This window comes from Peromyscus eremicus, chromosome 2, assembly GCF_949786415.1.
Source record: "Peromyscus eremicus chromosome 2, PerEre_H2_v1, whole genome shotgun sequence".
Taxonomy (NCBI): Eukaryota; Metazoa; Chordata; class Mammalia; order Rodentia; family Cricetidae; genus Peromyscus; species Peromyscus eremicus.
The window spans coordinates 23553616-23580066 of NC_081417.1; the positions used below are offsets into that span (position 1 = coordinate 23553616).

A 26451-nucleotide genomic window follows, 5' to 3' on the forward strand; every position below is an offset into this window, starting at 1 on the left:
CTCCTGAGTTTTCTCAAAGGTTCCTGATGAACTCTTTTGCACATATATACTATTGTGAATAATTTCTTGTACATCTGCAGTGTTGTAAGAAGTTTTCTTTTGGAACAAGAAAGTAACAAAGTGAAAAGAACGTGAACTTTTTCTTCCGTGTACTGCTGGCCCAGCCCGGACGCCGCCGCGGTCGCAGCGCCGCCTGCCGGACATCCCAGTCCGCAGCTAGTGACTCCGGGCTTCTCAACCTTAGGGCGAGGCCTCGTCCCCAAGCACCAGCTTAAGCCTGTGTGAAAGGTCCACCACAGCCGGTTAAAGCCAGCTCCGCGCTGGATTAACCCCTCCCCTTCGAGGGCGGCTCCTCCAGGGTGGGCGGGGCCACGGCCACGGGGGCTGGGCTCCGCTGAGAGGGCAGCGCGTGAAGGGCGTGGCTAAGAGGGACGAGGACGGTACGTGGTGGGCGTAGCCCGACTCGGGGCGGCCCTTGCCGTGGGTGGGGTTACGGCTGGAAAGCGCTCACCTAACTGGCTGCTTCTTCCCGGAACTTCCTGTGTCTTGACTTTGTGGATGGCGTCACTGGGAACCTGAGCAGCCGCGTGCGTTTTGCAGTTTGGTGAGAAGCTTACGAGGTTTTTCGGCGCGCTGGGGTGAACTGTTTGGGGCCCAGGCAGGGCGTGCTGGGACTTCTGGCTGCGGCGGCCCCGAGGGCGCTGTTGTACGGACTGCTCCGCCCGCTGCCTGGTACTCGTGGGCTATGGACCCACCCGCCCAGGCGGGCCTGAAACCTTGGGGCCACCCCTTGGCAGGTTCCCTGTATTTGAACCGTCTTCATCACAATTTTCAAGCTGTCAGCTTTCCCAATCCTGGCCTCCGTTAGGTTGTTTGTCTTCTCGAACCATTCTGTTTCTGGCTTAAGCATCTCTCTTGTCTTTGGAGTTAGAAACACCTTTGCCTGTATATGCTTTATGTTGATGTTAGTATTTGTGTATATAAAATGCCTGTTTGCTTGGCGTATGTGTACTTAAATACTTATCGATTCTTTATTACTTCAGGCTTAGTAACTGATAAGTAGATAAGAGGTTAGATAGGGATTTTAGAGAAATTGACTAACTTTTTAGTTTTGTTTACTCTTGTAATCATGTATTATCTACTGCCTATTTTATTTATTTATTCATTCATTTATTTATTTATTTATTTATTTATTTATTTATTTATTTATTTATTTATTTATTTATTCTTGTTTTTTTCGAGACAGGGTTTCTTTGTGTAGCCCTGGCTACAGGCTGGCCTTGAACTTACAGAGAAATTCCGCCTGCCTCTGCCTCTTGAGAGCTGGGATTAAAGGTGTGCACCAACACCACCGCCAGGCTTTTTTTTTTTTTTTTAAACAAACAAACAACAAAAAATAAATCTTGGCAGACTGCATCATTTCTTTCTTTAATCTGTAAAACTGGGATAATAGTACCTACCACAAAGGGATGTGGTGAGGAATAACCGAGTTAAATCACATAAAACATTAGTCTAGTGACTATATATAGTAAAAGCTCAATAAATGTTAATTATTATTATTTTAAAAATTGCTCTTTAGATGAATTATTAAATGGATTTGACAGAAATTTCTAAGGTAGAATTTAAATTTTTATTTAGCCTGAGCAAAGAAAACAAGGCTTCAATGTAAAAACCATTTGTATTGAAATATCAGGGAAGTTGTTGAAAGGCATATGAGGGAGGTAGGAAGTACAAGATTAAGGAATGTTTTTGATAGGGAGTACCAGACAAAAGAATGTACAGTAAAAAGGGAGAAGAAATCAACAAGTATTTAGTACCTAATATATAATGGGAACCAGAATCGTGTATTAGTGTGTGAACTTGCAGAATTGTTCCAGTTACTACTATAAGATGCTGAAGAGAAAAAATTGTTGCTGTGTGTGTTGATGGTACCAAATTCAACCAATAGATATTAATTAACTGGGCATCTCAGGCCTGGGCTGGGGACATTGGAAGACTGAGATATATGTGCCTCATTCATAAAGCAAAACGTCTAGGAGTGGAAGACATGGTATTTATGTAGCAACTTTTAAAATAATCAAAACTAAGATGGACATAAAAGTTAAAATTATTTGTAGTTCAAAATATAAGCAGTTTAACCCTTTCTTTTCCAGACAATGGCCAAGAACAAATTAAAAGGGCAGAAGTCCAGGAATGTATTTCACATAGCCAGCCAAAGAACCTTCAAAGCTAAAAATAAGGCAAAACCAGTTACTACTAATCTTAAGAAGGTAAGTATTCTGTCTGACTTTATTATTTACAAGCAAAATGTACTTAGAAACTACTGAATAATGGAATTTTATTATTTAAACCAGAAATTCTCAGCATTTTTTACTAGGCAAGATTAATTTTAAAATATTAAGATAAATAACCTCCCTTTTAAATTACAAATTAAAGAGGGGGGGCAAAAACAAAGAAACTGCACGTATGAGGTCCCACACAACAGCCTAATAGCTGTATGAGACCACAGAAATTACTATTAAGACAGTATGCAGGACAGAAGTTCTTATGAGCTCACTTTGAAGTGTATTCAAGATTCCACTAGCAAAGGTGTACAATGTCCACCAGCAGCTTGCTAACTAGAAACTTGGAACTTAAAAGCCTATAAAATGGAGCCAGGCTGTGGTGTTACACCCCTTTAACACCAGCACTCAGGAGGCAGAGGCAGGTGAGTCTCTGAGTTTGAGGCCAGCCTGGTCTATAGAGCGAGTTCCAGGACAGCCAGGGGTACACAAAAAAACCTGGTCTAATCCCCCCCCCCCCAAAAAAAAAAGCCTGTAAAATGAAGAAAACAAAATTTGAAAAGGTTTGTCTTTATTCTTCAAAATAGGTGCTGGAGAGATGGCTTAGCAATTAGAGCATTTATTGCTTTTGCAGAGGACTAAGGTTGAGTTCCAAGCACCCCATAAGGGCTTACACCTAATTCCAGTTCTAGGGGATCTGATATCCTTTTCTGGCTTCTGTGGCTCCCTGCATCCACATGGTGCACATAAACTTATGCAGGTGCATACACATATAAATAAAAATAGTAAATCTTTATACTTCAAAATGCCTGAGAAATTGTTTTCATGGCTAAGTAGATTATGTATACTCTTAGAAAGTTTCTTAGCTTAAGTACTAAGTGAGCCGGCTCTCCAGGATGTAATAGTTGTCATAAAAGTCCACTAAAAACTGACTTATCTCTCTTAAGAACTGGGATACACTTTCTAAAGGAGATTTGTGATTGCATAATTATAAAGGAAGTAAAGTTGGGTAAGACAGGAGTTTGGAGTTTTCCACTGGGTTTTCTTTGTAGTTGCAGAGACCTGAATGAAAAAGAGCTAATACTGCAGAGTGGGGAACCCAAGGGCAGCATGTTCATAGTCTATGAGGAATATTACTTTCTTGAGCTATAAGACAGTAGAACTTTTACATAAGTGTAGGATCAGAGAAAGGGCATATCTAAATAGGTAGTTGGAGTTAATATCAAGTAATTTCTTCAGAAAGTAGCTTTATTAAATTTTACATAAATGACAGCTTTAAATTTGTGACAATGAATTTAATGAAGCCAGTCAGTGAGTTATGACTTTAGTCAGATTAAGATCTGGACTCAGAATGGGTGCTTAGCCAGGTTACCAAGCAAATTTTGTCAAGGTATGAGAGGCGAGAGAGGTGACGGGGTGGGGGAGCGTGGGGAGGAGAAGGGGGTGGTAGAAGGAGGAGCTATGTTGTCTCATAGGGGCAGACGGTAGAGGTCCATTGTTAAAAAGATCCTGCAGAACAGGACCTTAAGACAAGAGACCATTAGACTAGATTTATTGAACTCACTGAGCAGAGATTTTTTGGTCAGAGTTTTTGAATTCACAAAGCAGCAGATAATTGTGGTATTTCTGGATGACAATAGGGAATATTGGTGTTCTCAAGAAGAATGTGGTACAAAGGAGCCAAAGGCTTTTAAGGAGACACTGGTGGCAGCATTGAATACACCATTTCTTCTCTGTGCTTAGACTGAAGAGGGCTAATGTTCATTCATTAAAAGAAGGTGTCCAGAAAAGGGCTCAAGAGTTTACTATTTGAAAGGACTAAAAGCATTTGATCCAGGTTTGTTTTTTATGAATGAGTTAAACACCATAGCCAGGATTTGTCACATAACTTTTTAAAAAAATGTATGTGTATCATATGCCACTTCTATGTAGGCCTGCAGAGTCCAGAAGAGGGTGTCAGATCCCCTAGAAATAGAGGTGGTTGAGCCACATGATGTGGTTGCTGAAAACTCAACTCCAGCTCCAGATCACACATTTTGATCTGTTTATGTCAGACTCTTTAAGCATGAGGCAAATCCATATTTTTTAAAAGTCCAAACTTTGACTAAATTTCCTTATAAGACAACAGTAGTTTTTGTGTAAAATATCTACTTGGTAGAGTCAAGAGTTTATAGATTTCTTTTTTAAAAACTTTTTTTTTTAAATTTTGTGTCTGTGCCACATGCAGACAGGAGTAGGAGAGGGTGTCTGAGGTCAGAGGACAGCTGCATGTGTTCAGGATGAAATCTAAGTTGCCACGCTTGCACAGCAAATGCCTTTACCTGCTAAGACATTTAGACAGTGCAGTACTCTAACAGTTATGAGATTCTAAGATTTTTTGTTTTTACAGATAAACATTATGAATGATGAAAAAGTCAACAGAATGAACACAGCTTTTGTAAATATACAGAAAGAACTTGCAAACTTTTCGAAAAGCCTTTCTCTTAAATCTGTGCAGAAAGAGCTGGTAAGTAGAAATTAGTTGCTTTCATGACTGATAAACTGAAGGCTAACACACTTGAATAAGTAATTTTTACCTGATGTTTTGGTATATATAGCACTGTAAGTCATATTCAGGCTCAAACACTAAGTCTGATATAGAATTTATTGTATTTCCTAAGGGACTCTAGAAGAGTTAAACTAGGTAACAGTTTGTAGTCACAGTGGTTTAGTTTGCTGTTACTTAAGTTTTTGTTTTTAAACTTTCTTCCCTTTGATTCCTCAGAAGCCCCGTGAAAATGAACCGGCTAATGTTGATGAAGCGACGAGACTAATGGCTCAGTTGTAATCTAGTGACAGAATATCACATTCCCCCAAAGGTCAATAAACCGAATGCTCATACAACTTTATTTTTTAATCTTGTTAATGTACAGGCATTGGCACATTTTAAAAACAACTACATAACAGATCTTTCCTATACTCTAGGAAAGTGGAATGTCAGAAGTCAGCAAACTGATAAGACTTAAAGTGCTAAAACAGAAGGCACTTCACAAAGTCTGTTCACGCAACAGTGATGTCCTTCACTCTCTATGTGGCAGTGAATGTCTGAAGGACACATAGATAGAACTTTGTGGCAGTAAAAACATAAAGACAAGTAAGTGATCTTCTGGGCAATCTTTTGTCGTGATGACCTGAAGCCTGCTTTAACTTTCCTCAGCAGAGGAAGCTACAGCAGAATTCAGCATTGAAAGAAACTGAATATAATCACGGGAGGGGCATGCTGGTAGACAGTTAATAATCACCTCCCCCCCCCAAAAGCAGTCAGAGCCCTTTCAAGTTTTGTGAAGTAAAAAATAAAATGTTAGGGAAGAACATTTCAGAATCAGCGAACTAAAACGGTGTTACATTCATAATTTTAAATACTTAGGTTATTAAGAATTCTACAATGTTACAGTTAGAGGTAGATAACAGTCCCAAGTTTCCATGGAATCTAATAATTTAGTATCTGAACATCAAACAAATCACAAACTCCTTCATTATCATCTAAATTAAAATTGTAGTCATCTGCTGGGGTAGGAGAAAGCCGTAAGAGAGGAAAGACTGCAAAGGAAAAACAGATTCATTGTTACAGTTGGTTTCCACAGGCGTTATGATGATTAGCATAAAATTTCTCACAATTCTGAATCCAAACTTACACAAAAGCCCAGCAAAATTATTAATTAGCATACTACAGATGATTTTTTTAATAATTATTTCATATGACACCCTGGCTAATGTTAGTAATAGTTCAAAGTGATTCAGGTGGGCAGCTTGAAATTGCCTGTGATGGAATATGTAGAAAACTTCATTGTGACATACTATTCAACTACTCCTAGGCCAGTATGTGAACAGTTTTCAATGAAAGTGGTAAGTATTCCTTTTGGGGTCTTTCCCTAAAAATGCAAGTAAATAAAAATTCTAAAAGATGCCTAGTTTAATCTTGAGTCACATGGCTTTTACACTCTAGGATAGTGATATATATCCAGTAGTAAAATCTTCAACTACTTACCATCAGAAGACATCAGTTCATCAATGATGTCTCCACTAATAGATCCTGTTGAAAACACAAATGTGATAGAGGCAATTACATTTCAATAGTGGTAGTCACATCACTAGTTTGATTGGCAGAATTAAGTTAAAGACTCCCCATTCTTCTAAAACTGAATCTGTCACAAGTGTGATATCATTCTACTCAACAACACTTCATTTCTCCTGTTCATTTCTCCATATCTTATACATCAAAATGTACCTGCTTTACCTAAACAGTATTTCTCCTATCTGCTCATTACTTCTCTTTCCTATCTCCCTGGTGGGACCCTATTCTAGTCTTACATTGTCTCTGCTGTGGCAACTGCAAACATCTCATCTTCAATCTCTGAAGCTTCTGAAAAGCTATCCTCTGCTTCCCAGAAGCACATTGTTTCCAAGTCACCCTACCCTCAAGCTCACCACTGCACAGCTAACTTCTATTTTCCCTTGTACAAATCTTAGCTGGTTTATTAGCTAACATTTTCATCTGCTACTCCAAACCTGTAATGTGGCCCCAAGTAACTTCTCTCACTTTCCCAAATGGTACACAGAAAGGAATCAATTACTATTTTTTAAAATGCTCTTTGGAAGCCAAGGTACCAATTAGGTTTAAGCTAAAGCATATACAGTTTGTTTACCTCGTGTATCCCAATTAAATTGGAATTAGTACTTTTTTAAAGACTATACTTGTGCATCTCTTCAGCTATAGTGTATAAACTTATAGGAAGAAGCAAGGCATATGTGACACAAAGCTAAAAACTAACCTATGTCCAATTAAAATCTAGCTTCACTGTTACTGATTATGAAATTTCAGTAGATGCAATGAGATATATCCCATTAGCAAACAATACAAATTATATAATACAGCTTTTTATATCTGCAGTGACTTCTGTATTTGCTTAGAAACAAAAGTTCTATATAGTCTAAACATTGTAACTGATTAGATAGATACTCCTGTAATGTGCATATACACATTCATGCATACAAATAGGGATTTCATATGACATCCTGGCTAATATTAGTAATAGTTGAGTGATTTGGGTGGTAGCTTGAAATTGCCTGTGGTGGGAGTACGTACAAAACTGTTGATTGTGACACACTGTTCAATTACTCCTGAGCCAGTGTGTAAATAGTTTTCAGTAAAAGTGGTTAAGTATTCCTTATAGGTTCTTTCCCTCAAAATTCATATACATATGCATACCCATATATGTACTATGTCTAGAAAAACATAAAGACAGAATTTGCTTTAAAATCTTCCTTTGTAATACCTATTCTAGTAACAGGTATATAGAATATAGAGGATACTAAATTAAAACATTGAATAAGCTTATTTTGCCTTTTATCTAAAGCTCTCTGATCTGTTTGAGGTAGTCACCTGAAATTTTTAGATCAAAGACTTTCTACCAACCTGAAGATATTTCTGTAGCTGGTGTCTGCTGGAAACTCTGGCTTCTTTCAGAAACTTGCTGCTCAGGCAGGTTCTGAGCAGCCATGGTGGATTTCTGTGGAGTCATTGATGTTGAGGACTGGGAGGAAGGCTGTGTGAGGTCATCAGGTGGGGGGACAGGAAAAACCACCGGCTTAGATGAACTGGACTCTTTATTTATAAGCAGCACATGGATAGGTCCTGAGTGACTCTTTAAATTTATCTGGTATTTCTTTTGTCCATTCTGACCCTTTGAAGTTATTGGGCATAAACAAATAAGTATTATCACTGCTAGCTAACTTGACACATTAAGACAAAGGCAAAGTCATTAGAATCTAACAACTAAACTCACATGAAAAAGTCACTGGGTTACAACACAGGAGAAAAGACCAAGTAGAATAGAATTCTGAGGTCTGTAAGCCACTTGCCCCTAAGAGGAACTTTGTTAAAATGGCTATCAGTTATAAAATTCTAAATAATCAATCTGCCCTGTCCTTTCCTCTTTCCTTGTCCCTGATGTTCCCTTTGTTTTCTTTCCCTTCCCTTCCACTTCTTTCCCGTCCCTCACTTTCATCTTCACTGGACAGACTTTTACTATGTAGTCCAGGTTGGTTTCCAAACGGTCTCTCACATGCTGGGATGATTACTACATGCATACACCACCATCCATTTTACTATCTGTAATGTTACCTGGTTGTGCTCAGTAATGTACAAAGTGGCCACATGCATGAACTCCAATCTCTGGAGTAAGCTACCACGACTGTGGTCATCTACATCCTATTTGAATTTACAGATTGCACAAACCAAAACTTTTCCAAGACAATTGACTTGACTTCCTACATAGATAACAAAATTCTTCCTTTTCCAAAAGGTAATTTATTTCGTAAAGCTTTAAAATAGTTATATAAATTCCTAAATGCTTTGAGAACAGGGGAGAAGGGAAGTACAGATTCATTCAGCTACTTTTACCAAAGTATTGAAGATACCCACATTTAGATATCAGTGCTTTCAGATATATAAATACCAATAACTGAAAAGTGTCCACACACTGTTTGTTCTTGTTTAGTTCAAGAAAATACATTTGTTTCTCTTGAGACAGTAGATCTATTTCTTCACTTGTATAAAAGCTATCCTACATACCATTTCTGGAATAGGTACTTCAAGCTGTGTGCCAGAAGGTGCCTGAATGGCCAATAGTGTATCACCTGGTAAAATAAAATTAATAAATACTTAACAACTGTAGAATGCTATAGATCATAAAAGACAAGGTAAGAATGAGACAAAAGTATAGAATCAAAAGTGTAGATTTAGTCACAGGCTTCCAGGTGTGGTGGTACATGGTTTTAATCCTAGCACTTGGGAAGTGAAGGCAGGAAAATTAAGAATTTCTTTGCTACAAAGTGAGTTCTAGGCCAGCATTGGCTAATTGAGAATCTATCTCAGAAGTTAAATAAACAGAGGCTAGAGGTGTAGCTGAGTTGGTAGAGTGCCAGCCTATAAAAAAGGCCCGGGTTCTATCCCCAACACTGCAAAAATCAGGGGTGATGGCACATGCCTATAATCCCAGCACCAAAGAGGAAGAGGCAGGAGGGATCAGAAGGTCATCCTTAGCTATATAGTGAGATTGAGGCCAACCTGATACCCTGTCTTAAAAACAAAAAAAAAAACCCTAGGCCAGATGACGTCAGTGTCAATAAAATGAAGGCCATAACAACATGGCTGTGCCCTGGATATTAAATAAGGACAGGGCATACATGTTATAAGTAGCTTTTATAAGTCTCAAGCATTCTCAGGGTTGGCTGCTACTCTCACTGAACAATTCAGGTCCTTAACTTTTCTTTTACTTGTGTTCTGTAAAGTCAGACTGTGCAACCCTTTAGCCTCATATAAATATTGGTTACTTAGACCAGTCAAACCATTAAAACAACAGGACACTAGAAGCTAAGTATAATAGAGTAACTGGTTATCCTTAGGCAAATTTATTTTTTGTTTGTTTGTTTTTTTTTGGTTTTTCGAGACAGGGTTTCTCTGTGTAGCTTTGCGCCTTTCCTGGAACTCACTTGGTAGCCCAGGCTGGCCTCGAACTCACAGAGATCCGCCCGGCTCTGCCTCCCGAGTGCTGGGATTAAAGGCGTGCGCCACCACCGCCCGGCGGCAAATTTATTTTTGAAGCCTATTTTGCAACAGAACTTTTATGTAATTCAGGTTAATAAAGCTCTCCCTAAACTTCACTAGAATGTATAAGAACTATGCTGGCAAAATAGGACCATAAAGTTATATGTATTTTCAACAGTCTTTACATGGAAATTCAGTTTGCATTAAAAAAGAATTTGACAAACTGATTACTCTGTGTGGGCAATACACATGCTATCCTTTTAGTAAACATGCATAATACAAATATGCACAGAATTTTAGTTTATAATTTTGGAAATAGTCTCATCCACTTTAGCTAATATATCATATTGTCATTTCAAGCTTTAAACATGGGAAGCAGAAGCTGGAACAGGATTAGGAATAAGATTCCTGGTTATAAAACAGATTTACCTAACTTTCCTCAAGAGTTCTCTGCGTTCCACCTGTGACTAGTACCTGCTGTATACAGTTGCATGAAACAATGCTTATGTTTCAAGTTCCAATGCTCCTGTGACTTTGAAAAGGCTGCTAAATCCTGCTGACTTAAGTTCCTCTTCCCTTGGCTCCTGTGCCCTAACACACATAAAGTAAAAGCTGTGAAAAAGGTTACTGCCATGAAAACAGAAATGTAAGGAGCCTATCAACACTCCACTACTGAGAAAGACAAAAATATTCACAACTCCTAAAAATACTGTCAGGCTGAGTGTGTATGGAGAATTGTGAGAAACTACAGTCAACAGGTTGCTGAGAGGAAGAATGTGATGGCTCATGCCTTTAAATCCCAGCACTTGGGAGGTAGAGGCAGGTGGATCTCTAAATTAGAGGACAGCCAGGTCTACACAGAGAAACCCTGTCTTGAAAAACCAAATTAACAGATAAACAAATAAATGGAAAAATGTAAAAAAGGCTGACAGTACTCACCATTAAAGCAATTGCAGATGTCTTCGTGAGTTACATAGGAAAACGTACTGTCATAAGAGTTAAGGAACAACATTTATATCAAGGCCTGCACACTTAAGTTAATCAAATTGAAATCAAATGAGTGAAGGTGCTGCCACTTGGTCAGACAAAAGTGCAAGTCTTTAGAAAGACAAAGCCAAAGGTCTGTAGGCAGAGTTTCTATGTTTTGCTCTAATAAGCAGCTGTTCTGATTTGTGACATCTGAGGACTTTTGGGGTATGATGGAAAATGGTACATATACTAGAGATGTGTGTGCATACAGAATGGATGGGAAAGAGCATTATCACTGTGAGTGGAGAGCAGCCATACAGGTTAAATCTTCTTGGGTAACTGTTTATCTTTAATGCATTGCATGACAATAGAAAGAAAGAGAGGAAGCTCTGGAAAACAAAATATATTACACTTATAGCTCTTAGAGACTAAAGTGTCACAGGCCACATAAAATAGAACAGTGTGTTTAGAAGGCAGGACAAAGCACTAGTCCAGAATCTTTATTTGAGTCTTAATATAAAAAGCAAGGCAGGGAAGGGAAAACACTTCAGAATTGGTTAGTCTGAATAATTTTGACCAACTCTTTTCTATAGGATCCCAGGTTGCCTTTTCCTGGCCCTGGGATGAGGAAGTCAGAGGAATATTGCCTCCTGGATGTGTGGGCCAGATGGAGGTGGTATGGTACAACTCCGTTCCTGGCTGAGCCCTTGCCACTTCTAACAATTAGCTAAATCCAGGGCAGTCATTTCCCAGACAGAAATATTTTTTGACACACCAAAATATCACAACTATGTAAGGTATACAGCATATGTACAGTCATGGTTTAAGAGAGTTGTAAATGGCCAAAATCTTGTAAAGCTATATAAAGCAGGACAACAAACTCTAGATCACTTCACTGGTTTCTGAATCTTCAGGTTCCACAGGACACAGCTTGAAAATTCCCATTGTTCTCACATGATTATGGAGCTCTGACCCCCACACAAAAGTAACAAGTAAGACAACATGATGAATGCATTGTATACATTACTCAAATATTTCTGTGAGGTGGGGAAAAACTGCGAAGTTTCTGTAAAAGTACAGGTAAACAAATACAAAAGAAATCTCCAAGGTTTCTAAGCATAGACAGTGATGTGTAAGGAACACATGGCCTGCATTATTAATATCCCTCTATGTAGTAGGAGAAACCATTCTTGGGTTAATATTAGGCAGGACTATAATACTAATATCAAGGACTATAAACTTTTGATAGTCCTTTAAACTCAAATTATTTTTTCAAAACTGAAAGCTGATAGGTTTTGATTGCCCTACAACTGGACATAATTATTTAAAGCACCCTTACATACTTAGCAATAATATTCAGACCCTCATACTAAGCTACAATGCTGCATCCTGTTAGTCAGTATGCTGAAGGAACATATATCTTTCCCCCTCACTACAACACGAGAATGTTAATAATACAACTTAAAATGATAGTATTTTTAAAATACCAGTCTAAGTTATTAGAAAATTATAAAATATTATGTTCATTTGTAAAACTTAACTGCATAAGCATCAGGTAACTGACTTGAGACTAACAAAGCACTGCATGTATACATTCTGCAGCTATGTATATAACTTACTCAGAAGGATATTTGTTATTAATGGAGTCTTCCATCACATTTTTGATGCTTTGCTGTAGCCACAATTTCTGCTGGTCGAGTTCTCTTTCCTTCAGTTCTAGATCTTCAATTTCAGCTTTAAGAAATCTTAATCTATCTATAACTTCTTTAGTATTACAGCCAGCACCTACACCCCTTAAAAGCATGAGAATAAATACCCACAGGTTCAGACACCCATTTAATATCATTTAATTTTTATAGTAATAAAATAGACTTATACATTAATCAAGATGAGTTTACACTCTTCTGAAAACCACACATTAAAATCCTTACAAAACTTAAACATCAAAGCTCTATACATACTTGCTTGGAAAATTTACTGACAGGGGCTGTAGAGATGACTCAGTACTTAAGAGCACTGGCTGCTCTTTCAGAGGACCCGAGATTCAATTCCCAGCACCTACATGGCAGCTTACAACTGTCTGTAACTCCAGTTCCAAGGAATCTAGCATCCTCACACAGACATACATACAGGCAAAATACCAATGCACATAAAAAGTAAAAACAAAACAAAACAAAAAATTAAAGAAGACAAAAAAAAAAACCCACCACCACCACCAACAAAAAAACACCTTTCAAATAACAACAACAAAAAAATTTGATGAAAAGAACCATGTTTTAGAAATGCTTAGTATGTGCTAGAGTGGCTTTTATCACTTGGAAGGCCAAGCTAGTGACCAAGGTGCCAAAATCACATAAAAGCTAAACAGTTATATTTAAGTCTCCTGGTGTACCCTGAGGTGCTGGTAAAGCTAACTTGTAAACATCTGGTTTGGGATAGAATTCTAACAAAACAAAAAACTAAGACTGAAGGAAGTACTCTAAAAACAGAACATATTTGTCAGAAGCACACAATCATGTCCTAGCTAATACATGAAAGAGTGGAGAGAGCAAGGAAAATATCCAACACATAATGAACAGATAGGCAAGCCCAGGGAGCCTGTCCGGGGGAAGAGAAGTTTGGTGTGATTGGCCAGCTAAAACTGAGCATTTAAAGAAAGGTTTAAAGCTCGATATCTGTCTAGTATTGGGTAGGGTTTGTGTGACTTACTTCCACTGGATACTGTTCTTTGATTTTTTTTCAATTAGATCAATTCCTTCTAAGACATTGGTGATATCATAAATTCTTCGCTTTTGCCTCACAGCCAAAGTATCTGCAGCCTGTTTAGGACAAAGAGAACAGAAAGCACAGTGTATATTTTAAAGTCAGAGAGAGAGTTGACTATCAAGGTCAAAACACGAGAGTCCAATCCCAAATTTGACCCACTCAGTATCTTGAGAACATTAGCTAGATATATTTGAAGCATTTCCCAGACTTTGCAAATACCAGAGAAATTATCCCATCTAAACACTAGCAGATGCTGGAGAGAAGAAAAAAATATGGACACAACATATGGCCCCCAAAATAAAACACAGTAGTAATTTCTGTCACCTTACAGACTAAGCTGAGGAGGAACTACTAATTGTTAATCTGTCACTTCCTATTTCTCATCAAAAGACAGCCTTACTCTATGTATCTGGACCTTTTGGCAATTAAGGAATAAGGGTAGTTAGAATTATATGCACAAATTATAAATCTGTTTAATAATGATCTGCATTTTTAAAGCTTTATTGCATGGATGAATTATCCCACCCAACAGTATTAATCAACAAGAAATAAAAATCTCTAACACAGTGGTGATTCTAGCAATGATTTTTAAAAAGCATGGTGGTTTCTTTCCTAGAAGGTAAGAGTAACACAAATATTATTGAATATGATAAGATAAAAAGGTCAATTTTTGAATCTACTTTTAAAAAAGGAACTACTTGTTTTATATAGGATAAGTAATGAAAATTTTTTGTCTGAGTTTATCAAATGTTACTGGACTGGACATTGTTAATATATTAATGGAGTTTTTGTCTGAATAATGGACTAGACATCTTAATGTAATCTTGACTGTGTATATTGTATATACTTATTGGATATAATTTTTCTTGTATTAGTTATAAGCTTTAATTTTAGATGAAAAAAGGGGAAATGTGGTGGTATTGTGTTCCCCAAAATATTGTGCACCCTAATAAACTTATCTGGGGTCAGAGAACAGGACAACCACTAGATACAGAGGCTAGAAAATGGTGGCACTCACACCTTTAATCCTAGCACTCCAGAGGCAGAAATCCCTCTGGATCTCTGAGTTCAAGGCCACATTGGAAACAGCCAGGCATGGTGACACACGCCTTTAATCCCAGGGAGTGATGGCAGAAAGCAGAAAGATATATAAGGCGTGAGGACCAGAAACTAGAAGCATTTGGCTGGTTAAGCTTTTAGGCTTCTAGCAGCAGTTCAGCTGAGATCCATTCGGATGAGGACACAGAGGTTTCCAGTCTGAGGAAACAGGATCAGCTGAGGAACTGGCAAGGTGAGGTAGCTGTGGCTTGTTCTGCTTCTCTGATCTTCACATTCACCCCAATATCTGGCCTCAGGTTTGATTTTATTAATAAGACCTGTTAAGATTCCTGCTACATATTATCATGTTAAGAACTGAATGAACATTATGAAGAACACCATGTAGTTCCTATGATCAGTTCCCCACTATGAAAGAACTTCAGAAAAGAGGTTACCCAACAGTTCCACTTCCAGTCCACAGCCTATATCATTAATGTAGGGTCCCACTACACAATTCATGGCACTAATGAAAAAGTAGTTAAATGGCCCTCCTGACAATTTCCAGCACATTATCTAAATTAACAAATGTGATTTACAGCTAAAGACATGGTTACCAGCTCTTGAAGTGGTAGTCAGCACTACTTGCTTGACTCACCAACCTGTCTTCATTAGGGTTTCTACTGTTGTGATAAGACACTATCACCAAAAGCAATGGGGAGGGAAGGGTTCATTTGATTTATCTGTCCCAATCCCAGTTACTCATTGAGGGAAGTCAAGCAAGAACTGAAACAGACCATGGAGGAGTGCTGCTTATGAGGTAATCCTCAGAGCTTCTGCCTGCTTTCTTATATAACCCAGGACCACCAGCCTAAGGGTGGCACCATCCAGTGGTCTGGGCCCTCCTACATTAATCATTAATCCAGAAAATGCTCTACAGATTTGCTTACAGTCCAGTCTGGTGGAGGAATTTTCTCCATTGAGGTTCCCTCTTAGGTGGTATCCCTACCTGTGCAAAGTGACAAAAAAAACCCAACCAGGATGCCCCACATCCAGGTCTCTCTGGAATGGGACTCGTGTCTCCAACAATAGACCAGGAGAACAGGATGTGCAGTGATGGGAGCAACAGGTTTTTTAGTATCGTCAACTCTGAGTTGTCACTGTCTGAATTCTACAGAATGTCTAGAATCTCCTAATCTCCAGAAGACTCTTGATTCTAGGGAATCAAAACTTAAACAGGACTGGGACTAGCCACGGTCACACAGTACTCAGCAGAATCTTTACCATCTCACTTTCCTTCACAGAATTTCTGTTCTTGAGTTTGACTTTATTCTGAAGAACAGCAGCCTACTGCAAAGTAGCCATTAAAAAAAATTCTAAAATTAAGAATGTTCTTGCTTCTTTCTGAAAAGGATCTCAAGAAGTGACCCAAGAGTTCTGCCAGCCATGGTTCCGTGTTTTCAGTATCTAAGTACACATGCACCACATCATTCACAGCCATAGCAACAGCTCCTGGTATCTGGTGTTGCACTGTACACATAGGATCCAGACCATAAGAGTGTAGCTAGAGTTTTCCTGCCTGGCCCACAGTCAGGACAAATCTCTCTCAACTGCTAGACCCACAGCCGCTCAGACCCGACCAAGTAAACAGAGACTTATATTGGTTACAAACTGTATGGCTGTGGCAGGCTTCTTGCTAACTGTTCTTACAGCTTAAATTAATCCATTTCTATAAATCTATACCTTGCCACATGGCTCGTGGCTTACCGGGATCTTCACATGCGGCTTGTCATGGTGGCGGCTGGCAGTGTCTCTCTGACTCAGCCTTCCACTTCCCAGCTTTATTCTCCTCCTTGTCCTGCCTACACTTCCTGCCTGGCCAATGGCCAATCAGTGTTTTATTTATTGACTAATCAGCAACACATTTGCCATACAGAACATTCCACAGCACTTGTGTAAAGGTTAAAACCTTCCTTTTTAAGAAAAGAAAAGGGGAAGTGCTGTGGGATGGTCTGTATGTCAAATGTGTTGCTGATTGGTCAATAAATAAATCACTGATTGGCCAGTGGCCAGGCAGGAAGTATAGGTGGGACTAACAGAGAGGAGAATTGAGAGATCAGGAAGCTGGGTGCGAGAGACACTGCCAGCCGCCACGATGAGAAACAGCATGTGAAGATGCCGGTAAGCCACGAGCCATGTGGCAAGGTATAGATTAATAGAAATGGATTAATTTAAGCTGTAAGAACAGTTAGCAAGAAGCCTGCCACGGCCATACAGTTTGTAACCAATGTAAGTCTCTGTGTTTACTTGGTTGGGTGTGAGAGGCTGTGGGACTGGCGGGTGAGAGAGATTTGTCCTGACTGTGGGCCAGGCAGGAAAACTCTAGCTACATAAGAGCTGTCTTTTTATGACAGATTATACTTACATTTCTTCCTTCCTTTTCTCTTTTCTTCCCTCCAAACCCTCCCATGTGTCCCTCCCACTTGCCTTCAAATTCATGACCTCTTTATTCACTGTTATTGCATGTATGTATGTATGTGTCAGTATGTATATATATTCCTAAATATAACCTGTTCAGAGCTCACCACTTGGCACTGGATAACCAACTGGTGTGCTCTTCCCTAGGGAGGACCAACTCTCCTATTCCCAACTTTCCTCAGTTGCCTATAGTTCTTTGTGTAGGGCTGAATCCTAGTGGGCTTTTTCTTGTCCACTCTGGAATATTCACTGGTGTCCTCCTTGTTCAGCTCATGTTTGAGCATTCATGTATGTGAGACTTTATGGGTTCTGATATCACTAGGAGAGAGACAGCAGACCTTCTCGGTCATTGTGAAGGTTTCAAGGTTTCAGCTTTTAATTTTAGTGACATGGAAAGCCACCAGGCAGCTTTAAGCACAGGGATGATGTGACTTCATGTTTCAAAATGTCCTCTCTGTTTGCTATAAGGAGAATCTTGTTGAGAAGAAAACAGAAGAAAGGAGATCAATGAGAAAGGCAATGGCAACAATCCACTATAGGTAGGAATACAGATGGAGTAAACTAAGAAGGTGATGATCAGCAGGGACAGTCTGAGTAGAATCTGAAGGCTCTGCAAGGAGCAGTTCCTGGCAGAGAGGAGCCAAGGATCACTCAAGGTTTTGTTTGTTTTTTAAAGTTATATTTATTGGGGGGTGGAGCATATGTGCCACAGCTCATGCATGTAAGACGGGACAGTTTTGTAGAGCTGGTGTTCTTCTTCCATAGGCCTGGCAACAAATGCCTTTGTCATCTCCTTGGCTCAAAAAAGAGTTTTTGACTTGAACAGCTGCAAGTGAGGAACACCACTGTAGGAACAGGTTTGAAGCAATGGAAGTCAGGAACTTAACCTTGGAGACTGTGACATCCCAAAGGAGATCACTGGGCATGAGAATGTAGGCCATGAAGGAGACGCCAAAGCTAGAAGGGAGGCACGGGCTAGACATCAATTTGATTGTCCTCAGGAGACAGACATCTCAGGAACAGTGGAATCCACAAGATCCACCTAGCAAGGGAACAAAGAGTGTGAGAAATGAAGAACAACCTGACACTAACACATGGGGCACGAACGCAGGAGTTGTGGGATCCAAAGGAAAGGAGTGTAAGGAGAGGCCGAACTTGCCATGCACTGCAGTGAGAGAAGGTTCAGAGATGCCCAGGCACCTGGGAAAGAACTAGTTTGGCAGGGGAGGAGGGATCTCCTGGAGGAACAGAAGGAAAGCTAGCATAGACAGCGTATTTGAAGTGGCATGCTTATAAGGAGGAACACAGACAGAAGACCATATCTGTAAGAGCTATGGGGTTTTCAAGAATTTTTTTCTTCTTCCTCTTTCTTTTTTCTTTTGAAGATAAGTGCTATTTCAACCTGTAAGTATGCTGATAGGAATGATCTGGCAAACATAAATAATTAACAACACAGAAGAGCATTAAAGAGACCGTTAGGACCAGCGGGAAGGCATATTAGGAACTGAAGTCCAGCACTGGGTGAGTGCAAATACTGTTACATTAGTAGACAAAACAGCAGATGTTTCCTTCCTAGTATGTTTGATTTTCTCATCAGCTTTGGGGTAGACGCATGGAAGGAGAAAAGAAAAATACTGACATAAAATAGTGGACAGTACAGAAGGTGTTGTGCAAATCCTAAATGGTCTTATTAATGAGAAACCCGGAGCCAGATACTGGAGTAAATACTGAAAGATCAGACAGACAAAGGAACAAGCCACTAGAGAAACTTCTCATCACCACCAAATCCTCAGGCTGAATGGAAGGCGAGATCCTATCTCCAGGAATCCTGACTGAAAGCCTGAGTCCTCAGCCGAAAAGGCTTTAGTTCCTGTCTCCTCACACCTTATATACCTTTCTCCACCCAGCCATTTCACTTCCTTCCTAGTGCTGGGATTAATGGCTTGTGTGCTTCCCAAATATTGGTAGCAAAGGCATGAGATCTCACGTGCTAGGGTTAAAGGCATGTGACTCCCAAGTACTGAGGTTAAAGGTGTGTGCCACCACTGCCTGGCTCTGCTTCTCTCCTAGACTGGATCAATCTCATGTAGCCCAGTGTGGCTTTGAACTCACAGAGATCCAGACAGATCTCTGCCTCCAAAGTGCTAGGATTAAAGGTGTGTGTCACCACTGCCTGGCCTCTTTGTTTAATCTAGTGGCTGGCTCTGTCCTCTGATCTTCAGGCAAATTTTATTAATAAGTAAAACAAAATATCACCACATGAGGAGTGTAGATAGTACTTTCAAAGTTAGTGGTCATGAATTTGAAGGGAGACTCAATATATTAGTTATTTTTCTGATGCTGAGATAAAACACTATGACCAAAGCAACTTAAGGAAGAATTTATTTTGTCTTATGGTTCCAAAGGAATAAGATCTATCATGGCAAGAAGACAGGGTAGCAGACAGGCACACTGACCAGCACAGAAAGCTGAGGGCTCACATCTTGAAACACAAGCACAAAGTAGAGAGCATCTGCCACTGGAAGTGGCAGAGGCCTTGTACTCTCATATGCAGTAATATACTTCCTCCAGCAAGGCCACTCCCCCTAAACTTCCCAAACAGTGCCACCAACTTGGGCCCACATGTTCAACTCTTTGAGCCTGTGGAGGGCATTCTCATTCAAACAACTATATGCAACAGCACTGCATTTTTCTCCAGCCCTTGAACTGCTCAGGTATACCAAGGAGGTGGGCAGGGATTAGAATCACCACCCTCATCTCAAGCTTTCTACTGTGACTAGTAGATAGGGCATCAAGTTTATTTTTAAAATATTGCAATTCTATAGTGTGAAAGTCAATAAAGGGAACTATAAAGAAATCCATAAAAGTTGCATCTAACTATCATACAACCAGTTTATAGCAAAAATAAGCAAACCTTAAGAAAATCCCCTGGGGGGAAAAACTATCTCCCAGATAAGTATTAGATGTTTTCCACTCACAAATGGGAGATAATGTCTACAGGCAGAACAGTATTCAAGCTTCAGATGCTGTTACCAGGTGGGCAAGCCAAATGAATTATAAACTAGGACCAAGGAGGCAGGATCTAAGTGCCACAATGTTGCATTTAAAGAGGTAACATAAAAACAAGTTCAGATAACTTCCTGTACTTCAAAGCAAGTTCTTTATTCTCTTCCAGGTCACAACAGTTAACATACAAGTATTCAGTATTCTAGTGACAGAGATTTAGAAATTTACATTAAGACAGGAGTCAGAATCCAAAGTCAAAGCAGTGTAACAGCAACGCTAGCTATATAAAACCAAAGAAATTCCACCTAAAATCAAGGTTGAGGAGGGCTGAAGTAATGGCTCAGCTGTTAAAGAGTGCTGGAGGACCTGAGTTCAATACCCAGCACCCATGTGGAGCAATTCACAATGCCCTCTTCTGATCTCCAAAGGCACCTGTATAAACAGGGCAGACACCCACAAAACCACGCAGACATATAAAGAAGAAAGGAAAAATATATCTCAAAGTATTAAGGGGGAAGGTTCTCAAGTGATGCACCAAGGTAGTCTAGAAAATATTTTAATGAGAGTAAAAAAAACTTCAGATGTGACACATGGTATGGTGGTTTGAAAGAAAATGGCCCCTAAAGGGAGTGGCACTATTAGGAGTTTTGGTCTTGTGGAGTAGGTGAGGTCTTGTTGGAGGAAATGTGTCATTGTAGAGGCAGGCTTTGAGGTCTCATACATGCTCAAGATACTGCCTAGTGTCTTATACCACTTCCTGCAAGATGTAGAACTCTCAGCTACCTCTCCCGCACCATGTCTGCCTACATGCTGCCATGTCCCACCATGATGATAATGGACTGAACCTCTAAACTGTAAGCCACCCAAGAACATGCTTTTCTTTATAAGAGTTGTCATTGTCATGATGTCTCACAGCAATAGAAACCCTAAGACACATGGCATTTCATGCTAACCCATTTCCTTAAGTTAATTATTACCTAATTTGAAACACAACTCATTATAATTAACATGTAAAATGCTTGATTTTAACCTACAGCAATAGGGTAACTGAGGACTTTACAGATGTTATCTAATGTAAAGCTCACAATAACTCTGCAAAGTAAGTGTTCTCATTTCATAGAGAAGCCCAGAAAGCTAAAGAATAAAAAATAAGGACAGCATTTGACATTAGTCCTATATTCATGAAACAAAACTGTGACAAAACATTTTATACAACTTAAAAGATTTTAAATAATTTGGGCATACGAATTCAGTATATGCTTGTACTGAACAGGGAATTCAAGTAAAACTTGAGTATAGGTTCCATAAAGGGTAGATAAAAATGGCAGAAAAGCAGAAATTTAAATTTCCACTTATTTGCTTACTGAAAATAAAAAAACTCATAGATATTTAAGTCTATGCCTATGCAGATAGTATCTCATAAAATGGTGCTTAAAACATCAAACTGTAGGGGCTGAAGAAATGGCTTAGCTGTTAAGAGCACTTGTTGCTCTTTCAGAGGACCTGGGTTTGGTTCCTAGCACCCACATGGAGGCTCATAAGCATGAGTAACTCCAGTTCCAAGGGATCCAAGCACCTCTTTGGACTTCCACTGGCTCTGCATGCAGGTGGTGCACATAGATACACATGAGGCAAAGCAGCAGTGCAAATAAATAAATCTTAAAAAAAAAAAAAAAAGAGTAACTTGTGCAAATCCCTAGTTAAATCCCTAGCACAAAAAAGAGAGGATCATTTGCCCTAGAGATGTTTGTTAAAATGCTATAAACCTTTGAAGAAGTGGGAGTACTTAAGGGCAACAAAGAAAATTCCTGGGAGAGGCTGACCTGTTTTCAGTGGGTCTGGAGGGGCCATAAATCAACAAGGAAATGAAATACCAAAGAACTGCTGACTCTAAGAACAGAAGGGCCCCTCCAGAAGCAGCCCCGTTTATTTATACAGTAAGTGTTTCAATCCCACATCAATGCTCTGCCTCAAAGAAACTGCACCTAAACATACCCTCTGTGTTTGGTTACTCTGACTGCTACTGTACTTATGTATTTTGAAATAGATAAGCTTTGAATATTTTTCTGATGCTATTTTTAGTAAACTCTGTACAAGTTTTTTTTTTAAAAAAGTTTATTTCTATTTTTCTTACACAGGTCACTAAAGAATAATCAAAAGAGGAGGAAAAAAGGTATTTGATAGGGTCTAGGAAAATCAGTGATCTTCTGAAATCTATAAACGGAAATCTCTAGAGATTGTGTGCCTGCATCCACCAGCTGTATAGTTTGAAAATCCTTTTCTAGAACTATTATTATTTTGGCTGGCATACAGAGATTTCACTGTGACATCTGTCATTATAGTTAATCTGTTCCTAACTGACACCCCCGCCCCACTGCCCTCCCTCATCTCCCATCTCTTGCCCTCTTGCTGTGTTCTCACATGGTCTTTTTATGTGTGAACTGCCCTGCTGGTTCTGTGTCTCCAAATTTGCTGTCACAAGGAAACTGATGAGATTTCCTTAGGCCACATCCTGATAGTGTCATTTAACTCAGCCTTCCTTTTAAGAAACTACCTTCAAATGTAGTTCCATATTAATGAATGAGGTGGAGGGCACTAGTTTTGACAATTCAGCCTATATCCCCATTAACCAATTTTTGTTCTATATTACCATATCTTCTGGCAGACATTTTCCTGCCTTGTTTCTAAGAATCTGAGTACTCTTAAATACTTCAAATAAAAATCATATAATAGGGTCTGGGGAGATAGATCAGCAGTTAATAAGAGTACTGGCTGCTCTTCCAGAGGACCTAGGTTCAATCCCCAGGACCCACATGATGGCTTTCAACCATCTGTAACTCCAATTCCAGGGGTCTGATGCCCTCTTCTGGCCTCTGCAGGCTCCAGGCACACATGTAGTGCAGACATACATGCAGGCAAAACACTCATACACATAAAATAAAAAAATTAAAAAAAAAAAAAAAAGAATTGTATAGCATGTTTGTTTACTCATGTAAAATCTTCAAGGATCATCTCCGCAGTACAGAATTTCTTTCTAAAACAGAAAAACTCCCCACTGTGCCATCTGAGTTGCCCATCTTTTGACTATTTGAGTAATACCGACATGAACATGGATTTTACAAATACCTCCTATTCCAGACCTCACTTTCAATTCTGCAGGCATATACTCAGGAGTGATGCTGTCCTAAAGCAAGTACCGAAACCTCCCTTGCTCCATACATACCTCCCTATGTCAATTACCTCAAACTCTAGTTACCTACTGAAGCCTGAGGTTGAATATGTCCCATCTGGGTGTGTGTGTATCAGTTAGGTCCTTTTTTTGTGTCTGGATCTGGGAGAGAAGAGGCACCAATACTTAGGTGTCATTCAGGTAATTGTAACTTAAGTAACCATAATGCACAACATACACAATCCAGATTATGTTTGCAAAGTTCAAGATGGCAGCAAAATGGTAAATAAAATATTGTAAAGTATACTGAACAGGAATTTTCAGAACACACACCCACACTCTTTAACAGTTCAGTTATTAAGCTACAGAAAAATAAAACACTATTTCTACAGACTCTGCCATCAGTGTCCTCCTTTTTAGACAGATGCCCACTGCCTACCATGTTAGTTTTATTCCAGAGAAGTAAAATTTTGTATTTTTCTTTACAAAAAGGAATCCATGATACAGAGAGTCACATGAAAACTTAAATTTTTAAGGACTACTAAAACGACAGTACAGCACAGAAAATAAGTCTACCCTCTAATGACCAATCTCACTCGACAGACCTAACCCAGAACTTTCCTAAATTTAGTGTATCAGGCTCACAACAGGGTGAGAATATTATGCTTACCATCTACACAGTCCTGATTATTTTACAGCCACTCAGGATATTTCATGGGAAAGTTAATATATTTTTATATTTGTGATTTTCACAAAATTGGATTCTTTTATTAAAAAAATTAGGTGCAAAACCTGTATCAGTAGCTTATACAGAAAAATGTTCTTTCTTCAGAGTTAGAATAAAAAAATAATGAATGAGTTTTTTAATTTTCAGATAGAAATGTATTATTATCAGAATAAGTCGATCTTCAACATATATTATCAGGATATCTTAATGATATTTCATAATAATGTACTATGAGAAACATCACTAGGAATGCCTCACTGTAAGTTGTTTTATATATAAGATTTTATTTTTTATTAAGAAATTTTTTATTCATTTTACATAACCAATCACAGATCCCCCTCTTCCCGCCCCCATATATAAGACTTTATGTGTATTTATATATGTGTGTATTTATGTGTATGTATAAATAAAATGTTCTTCTACTTAGGAAATAGAATACTACACTTGTCTCTATAAGTCATCAACCCTTATTAGTACAGAAATCTATGAACTTTTCTTTAGGACAGATCCAAGATAACCGAAATAAGACTCTTGAATATCAAACTTGTGCTATTGGATGCCTGAGCCTGCTGCCACACAGGGGAAGGAAGCCACATGACAAAGTCTGGAAGGGCAGACAGAGTTCATCTTATTCTGAGTTTTGAGCATGTTTCAGGACCAAATCATCAAACCCCAGCTTTACTCGGAAAGCCCCGGAATTCCCTGATTTTTTTTTTTTTCATTGACAATCACTGGCTACAGCTGAATTTAATTCTGAACAGCAGATTTCAATGGATGTTTTGTAACATCAGGGGTTTCTCTGCTGACCTCATTACTCCTGGTGAAATTGGAAACCATACCGTTTGAATTCATTACAATTTGAATACTGTAGAAGCCCATTAAAGTACTTTTAAGGAGGTAAAGAGGTTGAGAGAGGGGAAGGGGGAGGGAGAAGGAAGGCAGAGAGAGACTATATGAATGAGAATACAAGTAATTTCAAAAGTGGCAAAAAAAAAAGTCCCAGGAATAACATTTCCAAGTAAAAACGGACACTCATAGGCATCTATACTCAGGAAGAGGGGGAGGGGGCAATCCCAATGCCACCAAGCCAGTGCCTCCCACTGGGCCACCAAGAGGAGGACACTCAACATGAAAGTTCTGGAAGGCAGGCTTCTCGAGCTCAGACACTATTCCCATTGCCTTGGGCACACAAGTGAGGATGGTAATGGCTTCAAGCCAGGAAGGTGACATGGTACTTAGTCCCTGGGTGCTACGAGTTTTCCCAGGACAGCCAGGTAAAGGAGTCACAGAGGCGATCCGCTGTGATTGTAGACTCCTTAGTAATTTTGTTTTTTAAAGTATTGGCTCGCTCTTAACTTCAGTGGCTGATTTTTAATTCACATGATCACATGCTTCTTTTTCCCCCTCTGTGCTGTGGATACAAATCCTGCCAGGAACGGTTAAATCACTGTATGACTGAACAGCTTCTGGTGAACGTTGTTTGAAAAAACCTGAACCGAAGCAAACATTCTTATAAAACCAGATTATGTTTACTAAGCAATTCCACCGCTTAGTCTGGAAGTCACAAAACTCTTCGTGCGACTGCAAATCTCCCATCTAGAAACCCGTAAGATTCCAAATTAAGTCAACAAATCGCCTGTCGATGTAGAGTTTTCCCTTCTAAAAACTATGATTTTAGCGGGGAAGTGTGGGAAGTTTTCCTTTCCTTCAGAAGAACTGGCACTAAGTTCTTCAAACAGTAATAAAGTCCTACAAAGCCGTCCATTAACGCATCAGTTTCCAACACCAAACCAACCCTGAGTGAGTCCAGAGCAAAGCGCGAATTTCTGGGTGCTCGGGCCTCGGCCGCCGCGCTCAGGGTGCTCCTTTGTGGCCAGGGCCGCGCGGCTACCCGCCGGTGGGGGCCCCGCGTCCAGCCCCCCTCTTCCACGCTTCCCGGAGGGCCCCGACGCCTGTCCGCGTCCGGGTCGGCGTGTGGGCGGTGGACCCAGCTCCCCGAGGCCTCGCCCCCCCATCTCCGCCCCCGCTCACCGCTTTGAGATCCAGGACGCCGTCCTGCGCCTCCTGCAGCAACGACACGAACTTGGTGGTGAGCAGCCCCAGGCTCTTCTCGTGCCGGCTGCTGCCCGCCGAGAGCGCCGCGGGCGGCTGCGAGGATGGCGCCCCAGGCGGCGGCGGCGGCGGCTGGGCCTGGGCCTGCGGCGTGGGCTGAGCAGAGCTCGCGGGCTCCGCCGCCGCCATCGCCGCCGCCCGCCCGCCGGGAGCCGCGGGGCCGCAGCGCAGACGAGGGGCGCGGACTCCGCTCCCGGCCCTCGGCGCCCCTCGCGTCCACCAGCCGCCCGCCCGGAGCCGCGAAGAAGGCGCGCGGGACCACAGAGCGCGCGGACTCGGGCGAGCGCCGCGAGGGTGGGCCTGAGTTTAAATGGCAGGA

General features: G+C 40.1%; 2 protein-coding genes across 6 annotated transcripts; one reads left to right on the forward strand and one right to left on the reverse strand.

Moving 5' to 3' along the window:
* The first annotated feature begins 451 nt into the window (after positions 1-451).
* Positions 452-5170, forward strand: Rbis (ribosomal biogenesis factor). Of its 5 annotated transcripts, none has more exons than XM_059253923.1 (4): positions 452-604; positions 2154-2270; positions 4672-4788; positions 5047-5170. In XM_059253923.1, the coding sequence occupies exons 2-4, from the start codon at positions 2157-2159 to the stop codon at positions 5107-5109; spliced, it is 294 nt and encodes a 97-aa protein (XP_059109906.1). In that variant the 5' UTR covers positions 452-604; positions 2154-2156; the 3' UTR covers positions 5110-5170. The 5 variants fall into 5 exon arrangements, with proteins under 5 accessions (XP_059109906.1, XP_059109907.1, XP_059109910.1 ...); XM_059253924.1 differs by lacking the exon at positions 452-604 and adding an exon at positions 611-732; XM_059253927.1 differs by lacking the exon at positions 452-604 and adding an exon at positions 739-945.
* A 492-nt stretch (positions 5171-5662) lies between these two features.
* E2f5 (E2F transcription factor 5) lies at positions 5663-26261 on the reverse strand. The gene is made up of 8 exons (XM_059253921.1): positions 26052-26261; positions 13549-13658; positions 12471-12632; positions 10810-10853; positions 8896-8960; positions 7738-8005; positions 6310-6354; positions 5663-5861 (listed from the first exon to the last, which is right to left on the reverse strand). The coding sequence occupies exons 1-8, from the start codon at positions 26259-26261 to the stop codon at positions 5752-5754; spliced, it is 1014 nt and encodes a 337-aa protein (XP_059109904.1). The 3' UTR covers positions 5663-5751.
* Positions 26262-26451: the final 190 nt, after the last annotated feature.